This window comes from Salvelinus sp. IW2-2015, unplaced genomic scaffold (genome assembly GCF_002910315.2).
Source record: "Salvelinus sp. IW2-2015 unplaced genomic scaffold, ASM291031v2 Un_scaffold563, whole genome shotgun sequence".
In the NCBI taxonomy this organism is placed as follows: Eukaryota; Metazoa; Chordata; class Actinopteri; order Salmoniformes; family Salmonidae; genus Salvelinus; species Salvelinus sp. IW2-2015.
The window spans coordinates 385,792-402,603 of record NW_019942575.1 but is presented as its reverse complement, the minus strand read 5'-3'; the positions used below and the strand labels follow the sequence as shown (position 1 = coordinate 402,603).

General features: G+C 43.4%; 1 protein-coding gene across 1 annotated transcript in view; it reads right to left on the bottom strand.

The window, feature by feature from the left end:
- The window catches only part of LOC112068552 (meiotic nuclear division protein 1 homolog), a 35,779-nt gene that overhangs the window by 10,367 nt on the left and 8,600 nt on the right, over nt 1-16,812 (bottom strand). The window contains exons 4-6 of the mRNA XM_024135712.2: nt 14,235-14,383; nt 11,670-11,744; nt 9,506-9,620 (exon numbers count right to left, since the gene is read on the bottom strand). Of these exons, the coding sequence (XP_023991480.1) occupies nt 9,506-9,620; nt 11,670-11,744; nt 14,235-14,383 (339 nt within the window). The remainder of the gene's footprint in view (nt 1-9,505; nt 9,621-11,669; nt 11,745-14,234; nt 14,384-16,812) is intronic.

Sequence of the window (16,812 nt, the reverse complement as noted above, 5' to 3'; positions counted from 1 at the left end):
TTGCTCAGTTTGGTCAGAGGGCCAGCTGTAGGCAGAGTCTGGGTAGTTCCATATTTCTCAAATGATGGAGACCAGTGTGCTCTTGGAAACATTGAACACTATAAAAATAGTTGTACATCCTTCACCAGATATGCCTCATTACAATTATGTAGGAGATTTCTGACATGCTTTGTCAACTGTGGGACTTTCTATAGACAGGTGTGTTTTCTCTCTAAATCATGTCCAACAATTGAATTGGCCACAGGTGTACTCCAATCAAGTTGTAGTGACATCTCCATCTCCTTAAAGAGCATTTAACATCATACAACAGAATCTGTATGATTTAAAGCTGATTCTAAATTCGGTTAAAACAAAATGCATGGTATTTTCAAATGCCAGGCATGTTACAAATCATGTCATTGCTACATTGGCTGGACATATTATAGAGGAAGTTAAAGTGTACAAATATTTGGGTGTGTGGGTTGATGAAAAGCTGAGCTTCACTGTGCATGTAGAGAACTTGATAAGGAAGCTCAAGCTGAAAATAGGATTTTATTACCGGCATAAGGCTTGTTTTTCTTTTGAGGCCAGGAAGGAGCTGGTACGATGTACATTACTGTCGGTTTTAGATTTTAGTGAAGTTTTATATATGAAGGCCTCAGCCACTACCCTGAGAGCACTTGATTCAGTGTATCATGCAGCCCTCAGGTTCATTACAAATCAGAAACGTCTAACACATCATTGTGATCTCTACAGCGCTGTTGGCTGGTCATCATTGACCTTGCGTTGGCTTAAACACTGGTATACACTGATTTATAAGGCCATATTGGGTAAAATGCCATTTTATCTCTGTTCTTTTTAAGTCAGGTCAATAAATAAATATCAATTACGGTTTCATTCTGATTTGCTTCTAACAGCACCAAAAATTAGAACAGGTCATGGTAGAAATAGTTTTAGTTACTTAGCACCGTGGTCCTGGAATTCTCTCCTGAACATTTTAACATGTGATGATCTAGTTTCGTTGGTGGAGTTTAAACACTTGATCGATGTATATATCATAGAAGAGTGTAATTGTTTTTAGGCCAGCTGTTTTTAGTCAAGATGTTTGTGTTTTTAATGTAATACTGGTCCTGTGTGGCTCAGTTGGTAGAGCATGGCGCTTGCAACGCCAGGGTTGTGGGTTCATTCCCCACGGGGGGACCAGGATGAATATGTATGAACTTTCCAATTTGTAAGTCGCTCTGGATAAGAGCGTCTGCTAAATGACTTAAATGTAAATGTAATATGTAATTGTTGTACTGTATGTGTGTTTATAGTTTTGTTTAATGTTGTGTATGTAAGTTATTTTGTCTGAAACGTTGTTCCCCCTGCTGCTATTGGACCAGGTCTCTCTTGGAAAAGAGATATTTTCTCAATGAGAAAAAAACCTGTTGAAGTAAAGGTAAAATTWAAAATTCTCAAAGATGWTCAAAGGAAATTGGATGCACCTGWGCTCAATTCRGAGTGTCATAGCAAAKGGGTGTGAATACTTATTYATGCATTTCATTTTCAATACATTGAACATTTCTACARTGTCAATCAATGTCAGCAGTCAAGTGAGTCAGCTAGCAAGCTACACTCCCAAGTTGTCTCCCCACTTAAAGATAAAACTACTTTAATTCAAATATTTAGGCACATGTGAGTAAAATGATCGCACTGTACAGCCCTGAAAGTGAGGTCACATTCAATTAGGAAGTCACAGGCATATTGGAATATGATTGAACAGAATGAGCTTTTAAGAATGAGTTTGTTATTTTGATAATTTGCTTCAATGTGGAAAAACGACAAAACTCTGCTCAAGCCCGAGTTTGTATSGAAAGTCAAAATGCCATTGCAGAGAAGTGTTTCACTTTGCCGACGACACACTGATGACCTTTTTCAAAAGAGCGAGGTTTTTTTGCCATTGTTTTCAAAGGTCAAAGCTATTTTTTGCAAGTCTGTCTTCCTATCGTAGCATCCTGTTTACTGAGGGAGATAGGCAATACAGCATGTAACTGGCCAGTATTGTCACAGAGCTTCTGTATTTTAAGGTATTACTGCACTGTTGGAGCTAGGAACATAAGCATTTCGCTACACCCGCGATAATATCTACAAAATATGTGTACGCGAGCAAAAAAAACAAACTCTATTTGACTTGAGCAGAGACCCATGCAAGAGTACAGTGCAGACATTCGTTTTTTGGGGGTAACTCAGTGACATAAGTAGTGGAGAAGTCTGAGTATCTATGGACACTACTGACAGTGGTGAGGCAGAGGAAAAGATGATGSAGCTCTATGTTAATACAGACACCCTCAGGGGTCATGGTCCTAGCATCAAGAATGAGGGCAACACCCCAAGGAGCCGACCAGGAGATCTGATGCAAGATGAGATGATCTTCAGCTCTCTGCGCAAGAAAAATAATTCTAGATGGAGCCATTTCAGCTCCGGTGTGTACTACATCTCTACTGAGACTAAATCCTGTGGGCAAAGCCGACAAGACTGTCTAAGGGAGAGGAGCATGCCTAGTGATCATAAACAGCAGAGGCCTGGCCTATCCATAACTCAAACTCAAAGCAAGCTTCTCCAACTACGAGGATATCAGTGCTAGGGGCTAATTGTTAACTCAAAGCAGACTCACCTGTAGGCGCCAACACAGCGAAGTATAGCTCAGCTGCATAATATGTACAGTACAGAATAATGTTCATGTTCTTTTTCCCCCGTGATGCTTTTGTATTATTTGTTATACAAATGTCCCGAGGTTTGTAGTCTATTTGCTTTTAATCTTTTAATTGTATCCCTTGACTGTCCTTCAATGTAAAACATTTGATTAATTCAGTTCAATTCATAGTTGTATTAAGTGTCAATCTCTTGATAGCAAGTCTAATAGTAGGTTCTTAATGAACCCCTATGCCCACAGCCTTCTGCTAGACCAGAACCGGACTCTAGGGATGCCTTAGCACACTGCAGGCTGAATCCACACCCCGTTTGAACCTAGGCACAACACGGTGTCCTATAACCTCACAAGAACCACAAGCAGCTTTGGAAATACAATTAACGCTTCATGGGGGAAACATGGAGACGATTATGTGAAAATGTGTGCGGGGCTGAACGCCCAGCCGTGTGGAGCCCCTCCGGCAACGAGACAGCTGCGGGGGGGTGAGATAGATGGTGGTGAAAGAGAGAAGGGAGAAGCGGTAGGGGCGGAGTCCTCCTTGGCATCCGCCTGCGCCGGGGTATTCAGTTCGCACTGCCGACAACAGCGTTACCAGAATCAATCAGTTCCTGAAGGACATGTGGGCAAACCCACTAGCAGGGGGAACCAGAATAGGGGAGGTCCCCCTCCCTCCCTCCAGCCATCCATCTGGGAGTGCCATGCATCTGTAGGATATGGATCACGTTATTCGACTTTCACGCCTCATCATTCAGGCTTAAGCAGAACACACACGGGGTGAGGGTTTGACAGTTTGCCGTGTACTCGTCTTTCAGAGCTCAGGGGACGGGCTGTGGGAGCTAGGGTGGGGAAAGGCGGGAGGCATCCACTTTCACTAGGGAGCCACAGTAGATGGGCCACAATTAGAAACCATTTTGGGGGGGGGGTTCAGATACCAGTCAAGACAAGTGAGTGATGGGGGATGCCTTCAGGGGTTGCAATGCACACGAACACGCACGTGCTCACACATACATTCATTCCACACACACGACTCTTACTTTGATTGCAAAATAAGGCACAATTTTAACAGTTGTCCCCCAATCTCGAAAACAAGTGTAAATATTAAATTGTGCCTTCATGTATTGTGCCTTCAGAAAGTGTTCACACCCCTGGACTTTCTACACATTGTGTTGTAGCCCAAATTTAAAATTGATAAAATTGAGATTTTTGGGTACTGGCCTACACACAATACTCCATAATGTCAAAGTGGAATTATGTTTTGAAATTTTTACAAATTAATTGAAAATGAAAAGCTGAAATATCTTGAGTCAATAAGTATTCAACCCCTTTGTTATAGAGCCCCATAGTGGAGATCATAATACCTAGCGGTCAAACAGGGAAATGGTTCCAATAATTTCTCCACCATTCATTTTTCCCATAGGGGATTTTAGGAACACTTAAAATAAGTGCTGTGTTTCGTGTAGGTTTAACCTGGCGTTACGTTTTGATAACCATGTAAATCTCTCGGACAAGGTGACTTATGAATATATTTCAGGTTTACTCACTCTGATTCCAAAATGCTAATTAGCCTCAATGTAGACATCATGCAAGACTACAAAGCCCTGCAAGCACGTCACCTTTAGCTGACACCTTTGCTAACAGGTATYGTGTCAGTGGAGGCTGCTGAGGAGAGGACGGCTCATAAGAAAAGCTGAAATGTGGAACCACATGTTTGATACCATTCCATTGACTCCATTCCAGACATTATTATGAGCCGTCCTCCCCTCAGCAACCTCCACAGAATTGTGATGTGCARACCAGCTGGCTGTTGTGTTCTGACATTTTCAATCTCTACCTAGCTCAGGCCTCTATACCCACCTGCTTCAAGATGTCTACAATCATCCCTGTGCCCAAGAAAGTGAAAGTAACTGAACTGAATGACTAAAGACCAGTAGCACTCACTTCAGTCATCATGAAATGCTTCAAGGCTAGTCAAAGACCATATCACCTCCTCCCTCCCCGACCCTCTCCAATTCGCCTACCGCCCTGACAGATCCATGGACGACGCATTCGCCTTTGCACTGCCCTTAACCACCTGGACAAAAGGAATATATGTGTGATGTATATGGATGGATGCTGTTCATCGACGACAAAGCTCACAGCTCTGGGTCTGAACTCCTCCCTATGCAACTGAGTCCTGGACTTCCTGACATGCCGAGCCCAGGTGGTGAAGGGAGGCAACATTACCTCGACACTGATCCTCAACACGAGGGCCCCACAAGGGTGCGTCCTCAGTCCCCTCCTGCATTCTCTGTATACCCACGACTGCATGGGTAGTTCCAACTCCATCATCAAGTTCGCTGAAGACACAACAGTGGTAGGCCTGATCACCAACAACGAAGAGACAGCCTACAGGGAGGAGGTAGGCACTCGGACGGCATGGTGCCAGGTAAACGTCTCCCTCAACGTTAGCAAAACAAAGGAGCTGATTGTGGACTTCAGGAAGAACCAGGCTGGACACGCTCCCATCCTCATGAACGGGGCCATCATTGAGGCGGTCAATAACTTMAAATTCCTCTGCGTACACATCTCAGAGAAGCTGAAATGGTCTAACCGTGAAGGCACRACAGCAACTCTTCAACCTCAGGATGCTGAAGAAATTTGTCCTGTCCCCGAGGGCCCTCAGTGTTCGACAGGAGCACCATCTAGAGCATACTGTCAGGCTGCATCACAGCCTGGTACGGCATCACAGCCTGGTATGGCAACTCCCCCACAGACCGCAAGGCTCTTCAGAGGGTGATACGTGCATCTGAATGCACCATTGGGTGTACACTGCCTGCCCTACAGGAMACAGACAACACCAGGTGTCGCAGGAAGGCCAAGAAGATCATCAGGTACCCCAGCCACGCCCTGTTCTCCCCGCTTCAATCACTTAGACGAAAGCAGTACAGGAGCATCATGGCAAAAACTGAAAGACTGGCCAATATTTTCTACCCTCAGACCATCAGGCTGCTGAATAGCCACCACTAGTCAGCTACCTGGTCCCCCCTCTTACTCCCCCTATGGACATCCCCCCCCCACATTGAATATCCCTTTGAGCATGGGGCAGTTCTTAATTACACTTTGGATGGTGTATCAATACACCCAGTCACTACAAAGATACAGGCGTCCTTCCTAACTCAGTTGCCGGAGAGGAAGGAAACCACTCAGGGATTTCACCATGAGACCAATGGTGACTTTAAAACAGAGTTTAATGGCTGTGATAGGAAACTGAGGATGGATCAACATTGTAGTTACTCCACAATAGTAACCTAATTGACAGAGTGAAAAGGAGGAAGACTTTACAGAATAAAAAATATWTCCTGTTTGCAACAAGTAATAATCCCAAAAATGTGGCAAAGCAATTAACTTTTCGTCCTGAATACAAAGTGTTATGTTTGGGGCCAATCCAATACAACACATTTCAAGCATAGTGGTGGCTGCATCTTGTTATGGGTTGTAATTGTTGTAATTGTTAAGGACTGGGGAGTTTTTCAGGATATAAAAGAAAAACGGAAGGGAGTTAACCTATGGCAAAACCTGAAAATGGTTGAGTAAATAAATGGGCATATGGTGCACAATCCAGGTATGGAAAGCTCTTAGAGACTTACCCAGAAAGACTCATAGCTGTAATCGCTGCCAAAGGGTGATTCTAACATGTATTGACTCAGGGGGTTAAATACTTACCTAAATCTAGACATTATGCATTTAATTTTTCATATTTATTTTTACAAATGTTAATAGTTCTTTCACATTGAGTCGTGTGTAGATCGTTGACAAAACATTACAACACAACCATTTGAATCCCACTTTGTAACAACAAAATGTGGAAAAAAATCAAGGGGTCAATCAAATGTATTTATAAAGCCCTTTTTTACATCAGATGTCACAAAGTGCTTATACAGAAACCCAGCCTAAAACCCCAAAGCGCAAACAAGCAATCCCGATGTAGAAGCAAGGTGGCTAGGAAAAACTCCATCGAAAGGGAACCTAGGAACCCAGCCATTAAGGCCAGATCGTTAAGGGGGGTGAATACTTTCAGAATGCACTCATGCTAAAATGTTTATTCTATTCTAGTGAGCCCTCAATCGCTCCCTATCCCAATGTGTTGTACCCACATGCTTCAAGAAGGAAAAGATAACTGAACTAAATGAGTACCGCCCCTTAGCACTCACTTCAGTCATCATGAAGTGCTTCAAGAGACTAGTCAAGGAACATATCACCTCCACCTTTAACGTCCACCCAAGACCCACTTCAGTTCGCATACCGCCACAACAGGTCCACAGACGATGCAATCGCCATCACACTGCACAATCCCATCTGGACAAAAGGAATACCTATGTAAAAATGCTGTTCATTGAATACAACTCAGCATTCAACACCATAGTACCCTCCAAGCTCATCATCAAACTGGAGGCCCTGGGTCTCAACCCCACCCTGTGCCACCGTCGCGGCCCTCTAACAAGGACTGCCCCCTCCCCCTCTCTCCCCTTCTCCGTGGCTGACATGAGTAAAACATTTAAACGAGTTAACCCTCGCAAGGGTTAAAGGGTGGGGCTCCAGCTCAATCATCAAGTTTGCAGACGACACGACAGTAGTGGGCTTACCAACAACAACGAGACAGGGAGGAGGGCACAGGGAGGGCACTCGGAGTGTGGTGTCAAGAAAACAACCTCTCACTCAATGTCAACAAAACAAAGGAGATGATCATAGACTTCAGGAAACAGCAGAGGGAGCACCCCCCTATCCACGTCGAAGGGACAGCAGTGGAGAAGGTGAAAAGTTAGGTTCCTCGGCGTACACATCAGACAAACTGAAATGGTCCACCCACAGAGACAGTGTGGTGAAGAAGGCGCAACAGCACCTCTTCACCCTCAGGAGGCTGAAGAAATGTGGCTTGTCACCCAAAACCCTAAAAAACTTTTACAGATGCACAATCGAGAGCATCCTTTCGGGCTGTATAACAGCCTGGTATGGCAACAGCACCACCCTCAATCGTAAGGCTCTCCAGAGGGTGGTGAGGTCTGCACAACGCATCACCGGGGGCAAACTATCTGCCCTCCATGACACCTACAGCACCCGATGTCACAGGAAGGCCAAAAAGATCATCAAGGAGATCAACCACCCGAGCCACTGCCTGTTCACCCCGTTATCATCCAGAAGGCGAGGTCAGTACAGGTGCATCAAAGCTGGGACCGAGAGACTGAAAAACAGCTTCTATCTCAAGGCCATCAGAGTGTTAAACAGCAATCACTAACTCTGAGAGGCTGCTGCCTACATTGAGACCCAATCACTGGCCACTTTAATAAATGGATCATTAGTCACTTTATACAATGCACTCTGAATAATGCCACTAATAATGTTTACATATCTTACATTATTCATATCACATGTATATACTGTATTTTATACCATCTACTGCACCTTCGCTCATCCATATATTTACATGTACATATTCTCATTCACCCCTTTAGATTTGTGTGTATTAGGTAGTTGTTCGGGAATTATTAGATATTACTGCACTGTCAGAACTAGAAGCACAAGCATTTCGCTACACTCGCATTAACATCTGCTAACCATGTGTATGTGACAAATAAAATTTGATTTGACACACACACACACACACTAAAGCCACTACAACGATTCCTTTTTAGACTCCAAATAGCCAATCGCTTGTCGTGCCTCTACCAGTTGAGAGGTGTGTAAAAATAAACAGTCTATAAAATCAGGACACGGGCAGACCGTTAAAAGCTGTCAATCCCGACCGGTTAATGTTGTGTATGCAATAACAACTATGGGCTTAGTTGGAGTTCCTGATTTAAGAGATGGGTTAAACTGAGTTGTGAAACCAGAGAAGTCGAGGAGGGGAAGGCACTGAACTAGAACAGCTGGGAAGCATAGATTTGGAGAGGGATAGAACGGGCATTCCGATTTAAAGCCATATGCAGTAGCGGTGGACCGACGGGTGTTTAAAATTGCTATATTTGGAATGCTCGATGACTAGATTCTCAGTGCATCAGTTCTTTACCTTTTTTACGTGCTTCACGCAACTGCAAGGTGCACAAATCTGATGGCGTCGCCAACATGTCTGTTCTATGGATCCTATTTCATTGTGCTGGACTGGGTCCATGTCCAATCTATCCATTCTATTTCTACCCACTGGAGCAGATCCAGATTTTCCAAACTTAACCATGGACTCGTAGGCTACTTGTATGGGGCTGCTTGATTGCTTTCTCTTGGACGCTGTCCAGGCTTCTCAGTCTCTGGGCTTCCACCTGCCTGATGGACAGCTGTGGATTGAGCCATCTGTCCAGACTAGGCACTTGATGTTTCATTGGATTCCCTCCTTTTATTAATTAGATCCAAACTGAATTTGTATGGGGAGGTTTCAACAATGGCGAAAGTTTGAAGATACACAAAATGAGGGCAAGGTTCAAAATCCAGTCAAATGAGCTTGTGGTTAAAGCAGGACACATTGTTGATATGACATATAAAATACTAAATAGCCTCTTTCTCGAGAACCAAAAAGAGTACGGATAAAAGTTAACACCTGACATTTGGAGGGACATCTGGGTGTATTTCCAAGTGTATCCCAATGATTCCCCTAATCCTTGTTCCTGAAGTGTGCACTTGTTCACCTCCCTTCATGGAAATGACTAGTAGAAGAAAATGGTGTTAACTCCCTCTAGCTCATTCCTACACCAATCCAATGCTTGTAAATTTGTGGTGAGTAGTGAACGAGTGCACACTTCAGGAAAAAGGTCAGATGATTGGGATGCAGCCTCCTTGTTTTTGAGAGGCTGGTTACAGGGTACTCACTCATCTCCTCGATCACTTCCGGGTCACACTCCCTGTACTTCTCCAGCTTTGCCTTCAGATGACTMCTCTTCTCCCTCAGAGCCTGCAGCTCCTTTAGAAGAGTGGCCCGCTCCTCCTTTATAGGTGGACACACACACACACACAGGTGAAAACCCAAAAGACAGACACACACCAAGTGTGCAAACACATTAGGGCAGGGAATTGCCAGGGATCTCACGATACGATATTATCACCATACTTAGGTGCCGATATGATACAGACTGCAATTCTCACGATTCAATATGTATTGCGATTCGATACTGATTTTATTGCGATTCGATGTTCCAAACATACTGCTCACCATGTCTGCTACAGAGAGACAAAAGAAAATGATATTTCATCAGTCAGGGAAATGTGTTGAAAACMAAACTGGCTCCCCATTTAAAAAGATTGAGAACAAGCTATGAAGGAAGGAGTTTGTGCAGTACAGTCAACTACCGCTAAAATAATATTGCGATAGTCAAAACAATACATTGTCAAAAATATCCCAAAATTGTAACTATTGATTCACCACCCCATCACTAATCCCTGACTATTTTAGCCCTTGGCAACGAACAGCAACTGGTTGACGCGGCGAGCAGTGCTGGGTCTTGCAATAATTGAATTTATCGATTTCTAAAGTGTGATTTGAACCTTAGCCCCCGCTCGCGTTGCGTGCGCCCTACGTCGCAAAATACATTAGAAATCGATATAATTCAATTATTGCAGCCCACACTGCCGCTGCGCGACAGCTTCTGCGTTGCCAAGGGCTAAAATAGAAGTCCTTTCTATTCTTGACGCAGATCGCGGTGCAAGTCCTGCCTCTCCCATCTCCTCATTGGTATAGAAGCAGTACCCACGTGGCCATCTCCTCATTGGTTATACCCACCTGGGTGATTGAAAGACGAACTGTGTTGTCAGTCGTCGTGGTAATACTATGAAAGTTTAGATGCCAATCACCATATAAGTTCAAAGAAGAAAAAGCCTGGAAGAGGAGAGATTACTTTTTCGTAGAGCTCCGAGACAGGATTGTGTCTAGGCACAGATCTGGGAAGGTACCACAACATTTTCCAGCATTGAAGTCCCCAAGAACACAGTGGCCTCCATCATTCTTAACTGGAAGAAGTTTTAGAACCACCAAGACTCTTCCTAGAGCTGGCGCCCCGGCCAAACTGAGCAATCGGGGAGAAGGGGCCTTGGTCAGGGAGGTGACAAGAACCCAATGGTCACTGACAGAGCTCCAGAGTATTCCTCTGTGGAGATGGTTTTCCTTCTGGAAGGTTCTCCCATCTCTGCAGCACTCCACCAGTAAAAAAGGCACATGACAGCCCGCTTGGGAGTTTTCCAAAAGGCACCTAAAGACTTTCAGAGCATGAGAAACAAGATTCTCTGGTCTGATGAAACCAAGAATGAACTCTTTGTTCTGAATTGCCAAGCGTCACGTCTGGAGGAAACCGGAAAAACAGTCCCTACTGTGAAACCTGGTGATTGTCAGCATCATGCCTGTGGGATGTTTTTTAGCGGCAGGAACTGGGAGAACTAGTCAGGATCGAGGGAAAGATGAACGGAGCAAGTACAGAGAGTTCTTGATGAGAAGACCTGCTCCAGTCACTCGGACCTCAGACTGGGCTGAAGGTTCACCTTCCAACGGACAACGACCCTAAGCACACAACCAAGACAACGCAGGTAGTTGGCTTCGGGACAAGCTCAGAATGTCCTTCGAGTGACCCAACCCAGAGCACGGACTTGAACATCTCTGGAGAGACCTGAAAATACTCCCAATCCATTTTTTATTCTTAATAAATTAGCAAATATTTCTAAAAACCTGTTTTTGCTTTGTCATTATTGGTATTGAGTGTAGATTTATGAGGGGGAACAACAATWTAATCAATTTTAGAATAARSCTGCAACGTAAATGTGGGAAAAGTCAAGGGGTCTGAATACTTTCCAAATGCACTGTATATGCAACAAAATACACACCAACCCCCCTTAGAGGTGTGGATTCTAGTCCTTTTATCTTACAATACAAAAACTATTTCTCAAAATTATTGCAGATAAACAAAATCACTCATCATTGATAAAATGAAGGATAATAAAATGGCCTGCTTTCCCTTTAAGGCTGGCATGTGTGCGTAAATGTACTTACGGTTTCTTCACGTCCTAYTTTTGATTTGTCGACAGCCTGCAGCAGAGACATCTTCCTTTGTTTCTCCTCGGTATGCTATGGCGAGAAAATACATTTAGAATTAACACRATTTAACATCACATTTAAATTTTCACATTAATGTTGTGTTTTGTGGGCTTGAACTTCAATTTCACACATGTAACTATGCATCACACACACATACATATGAACTAAATATCATACACATACATTATCAAATTCTTAAATCGTGTCTGCATGAAACAGCTGCCATTAGGCGATATACCGTTTATAATGTATATCAAAGTATTTCGAAATWCCAACGGTATGATTTTCAATAACTGCAGGGTTRCGTACTACTTATAACTATCAGTTAAGTATAAGGAAGCTAAGATATGTCAAATAAATGATATCGAGCTCAGTGCTCGAGCTCAGTTACTCAGTGCATTTGGTTTGTTAACTAAGAGGCTAGATGTCAAGATCAAGCTTCTTGGTTTCAGCAGTGACATTCAATCCCCTCCTGGATCAAAATACCTGTTGCCGAGAATTGTTTTGCGGTCAAAATAAATAGTGCCCTGTGTGTGCACTTCCGGTAATACCGTWGAAACAGGTATGAAAATCTGGATACTCCTCAACTCAGTCATCCCCATGGTAACAGAAGCAAGAGTCAGGCAGCTATAATATTTCTCACTCAATCAAAAGTCATGGCAAAGAACTATGAGCCAAAATTATTCTGCACTGGTTAGTATTCTTGCACATTGGCTCTGTCCCCCTATGGGTCCTGGTCAAAAATAGTGCACTACACAGGGAATAGGGTGTCATTTAATCTACATCTCTCTATACATCATAACTCGCATTAAACGGTTTGTTTTCAAAAGTTCAGACAGTGACAAACCAATAACTCAAATACAATTTTAATAAAAGTTTATTGACTATAAAACAAAGAAACAGTCCCCTTCCTTGTACACTGTTTATAGAATGAGAGACGGGAGGGTTCCCATATAAATATGTCACCGATAACAGACCACATATTCACGCCAATGTGTTTAATTTCYAACTCGGCGGCCGCTGTTTCTGTATGATATGTCGGATTAAGGAATAAAGACAGACACCAATGTTAAGTTCAATAGCCTTGTTAAGCATTGTACAAATGCCTACGCCTGGAGTCTGGGGAACAGTCCAACTAGTCGATTACCTATCAACTAGACTCCGTAACATAGACTCCGTAACAGCCGCCGCATTAGTTGCACCACTGGCGACTAGAAGCCATTTATTCACCGCCCAGTACACGCCTTCATACTGTCTGGTCTGTGGCGTGGGGAMCTTGGTCATCACGAGGATGAAATGCTAACGAGAGGACCACCAACTGTTTAAGTGACACCGCCACCTGCGACAAGCCACACAGCCACCCCCTTCAGCGCTGCTACTGATAACGAGTCACTACCCACAACTCTGCGATGAGATTATTAGGTCTTAGACGTAGGCTACTTTGGTTCTGAACCTAGAGCTTCCTCGTGATCATGATCAAATGAGACACTGAGTTAACAATGTACTCCTTACGTATGTTATTTTTTGGGGGGATAGATAGTGAGAGAAAGACAGGGAAGATGGGAGAGAAGATTGTGCCAGAAGGGTGTGGGCTGGATTTCGAACACACGGCGACATGGTAGGCTGTGTGAGTGCTATGAAGACAGCGGTCTTAACCGCTCCCCTCAAACTCAACTCTGGACCTCGAAGCCAGTCTAGGTACATTTTAATTTTGTCTTCAGTCATTATTTTGAAGATATGTAAAGTGCCATTTGATTAACAAAATKAAATACTGATCACACAACAWGGACAGTTCGAGTTGTGTGCAAACATTACACTCTGTTTCGTATGTCTAATCACGTTTKAGTGTTGTAGTAATTCCTTTACCTCCCACTTACAGTGAAAGCATATGCTTTACTGCAAACAAGTGTGCCTGCTTGGTGTGCTAGCTACAGAAATCAGAGTACAGTTAAGAACAAATAACGCATTTGGGACAGGAAATGCACCGGTCTGTCTGTGGGCTTGAGACTATGCAGATAAGGGCAGCATCCCAAATGGCCCCCTATTCTCTATGTAGTGCAATACTTTTTACCAGGGCACATAAGGTAATTTAGTTAAGTATGGAAGTGCACTATAGAGAATAGGGGGCCATTTGGGACACAAACTAGGTACATGAGGTCTATAGGCCTGCGATGTTCTGTAATAAGAACCACGTGAATCGCCGGCGTGAACTAGATAAAGAGTCTAGCAAGCTGTTAAAACTGGAGGGGAGAGAGGCCAGTAGACCCTCAGCATTAGCTTAAAGGTCAGATGGGGGGGTGACAGTGTACTTTGCCCTATTGAAAACCAAAATACTCCCCCCCCCTGCAGTGTCAGAGAAGCTCACACAATTGAGGGGGATGTCCCACACATATTTTGTGTTTATTGGATAGGAAAAATAGAAGACAGAATTTCTGTAGCAGTGGGTCAGATTCTAACCCATGCTGCAGCGGTATGGTATGCTTAGACCACCATAGGCCACAATACACCCGTTAAAATCACCTGCTTTTCCAGCTCCTCCAACCTGCGCTTGCGGGCGTGCAGGGCCTTRCTGGGGAAGGCCCAGTAGTAGTTTGAGGTGCCCACTCTCTCACAGTCCACCATGTTGTCATCCACCAGACTCTGGAGAACCTCCTTCACTGACATGGGTGCTGCAGACAGGAGGCTCATTCTCAGTTAATCTTTCCTGGGTTCGTCGCATCCGCTTTCCTCACCTTCTCAAAACCCATTAGATAAAAAGGTCAGAGTGGAGGGACCTTGGACCATCTCCTCCAATATGATTGAAAAGGATGTGAGGAATCACAGAAAGGTGAATTGATGTAGAGCCCAGGAGTGTGTTAGTGCCCTAGTTCCCTAGGAAGTGCACTTTATGTCTGAATTGAGATTGGGGTGGCAGGTAAGTGTACTTAGTGGGGACGTGTTACTGTACCTCAGTACCCCTCTCTCAACCTGGTCATTAGTGGAAGGCAAAACCTGTGGTTCTTGTAACCTCATTGTCATTGCTAGTGTCAAGTGCACCATCTTGGACTCATCCTAATGATAGTGCCTTGCAAAAGTATTCATCCCCTTGGTGTTTTTGCTATTTTGTTGCATTACAACCTGTAATTTAAATAGATTTTTATTTGGAATTCATGTAATGGACGTACACAAAATAGTCCAAATTGGTGAAGTGAAAAAAAKAACTTGTTTCAAAAAATTCTAAAGTGGTGCTCGCATATGTACTCATCCCCTTTGCTATGAAGCCCYTAAATAAGATCTGGTGCAACCAATTACCATCAGAAGTCACATAATTAGACAAATAAAGTCCACCTGTGTACAATCTAAGTGTCACATGATCTGTCACATGATCTCAGTATACACAGTTGAAGTCGGAAKTTTACATACACTTAGGTTGGAGTCATTAAAACTTGTTTTTCAACCAAGTCGTGCATTCAACTACTTTGTAATTTTTCCAACAATTGTTTACAGACAGATTATTTCACTGTATCACAATTCCAGTGGGTCAGAAGTTTACATACACTAAGTTGACTGTGCCTTTAAACAGCGTGGAAAATTCCAGAAAATGATGTCATGGCTTTAGAATTAGAGCTAATTAGAGGCTATTGAATAGTTGTTGCAATATGAGGTGTACCTGTGGATGTATTTCGAGGCCTACCTTCAAACTCAGTGCCTCTTTGCTTGACATCATGGGAAAATTTAAAGAAATCAGCCAAGACATCAGAAAAAAAAAAATTGTAGACCTCCACAAGTCTGGTTCATCTTGGGAGCAATTTCCAAACGCCTGAAGGTATCACGTTCATCTGATCGAACAATAGTACGCAAGTTATAAACACCATGGGACCACGCAGCGTCATAAGCTCAGGAAGAAGACGCGTTCTGTCTCTAGAGATGAACGTACTTTGGTGCGAAAAGTGAAAATCAATCCCAGAACAACAGCAAAGGACTTGTGCTGGAGAAACAGTACAAAAAGTATCATATCCACAGTAAAACGAGTCCTAAGTTGACATAACCTGAAAGGCCGCTCAGCAAGGAAGAAGCCACTGCTCCTAACCGCCCTAAAAAAAAGCCAGACTACGGTTTGCATCTGCACAGGGACAAAGATCGTACTTTTTGGAGAAATGTCCTCTGGTCTTATGAAATAAAAAAATAGAACTGTTTGCCATAAGACCATTGTTGTGTTTGGAGGAAAAAGGGGAAGCTTGCAAGCTGAAGAACACATCCCAACCGTAAGCACAGGGTGGCAGCATCATTTGTGGGGGTGTTGCTGCAGGAGACTGGGCACTTCACAAAATATATGGCATTATGAGAAGGAAAAATATGTGGATATATTGAAGCAACATTCAAGACATCAGTCAGGAAGTTAAAGCTTGGTCGCAAATGGGTCTTCCAAATGGACAATGACCCCAAGCATACTTCCAAAGTTGTGGCAAAATGGCTTAAGGACAAACAAGATCAAGGTATTGGATGGCCATCACAAAGCCCGACTCAATCCTATAGAAAATGTATGGCAGAACTGAAAAGCATGTGCGAGCAAGGCCTACAAACCTGACTCAGTTACACCAGCTCTGTCAGGAGGAATGGGCCAAAATTCACCCAACTATTGTGGGAAGCTTGTGGAAGGCTACCTGAAACGTTTGACCCAAGTTAAACAATTTAAAGGCAACGCTAGCAAATATAATGTGTATGTATGTGTAAACTTCTGACCCACGTGATGAAAGAAATAAAAGCTGAAATAAATCACTACTATTATGACAGTTCACATTTTTAAATAAAGTGGTGATCCTAACTGACCTAAGACAGGAATCTTTACTAGGATTAAATGTCAGGAATTGTGAAAAACAGTTTAAATGTATTTGGCTAAGGTGTATGTGAACTTCCGACTTAAACTGTATACACCTGTTCTGAAGGGCCAAAGTGTCTGCAACACCACTAAGCAAGGGCACCACTACGCAAGGGGCACCACCAAGCAAGCGGCACCATGAAGACCAAGGAGCTCTCCAAACAGGTCAGGGACAATGGAGAAGTACAGATCAGGGTGGGGTATAAAAAAATATCAGAAACTTTGACATCCCACAAAGCA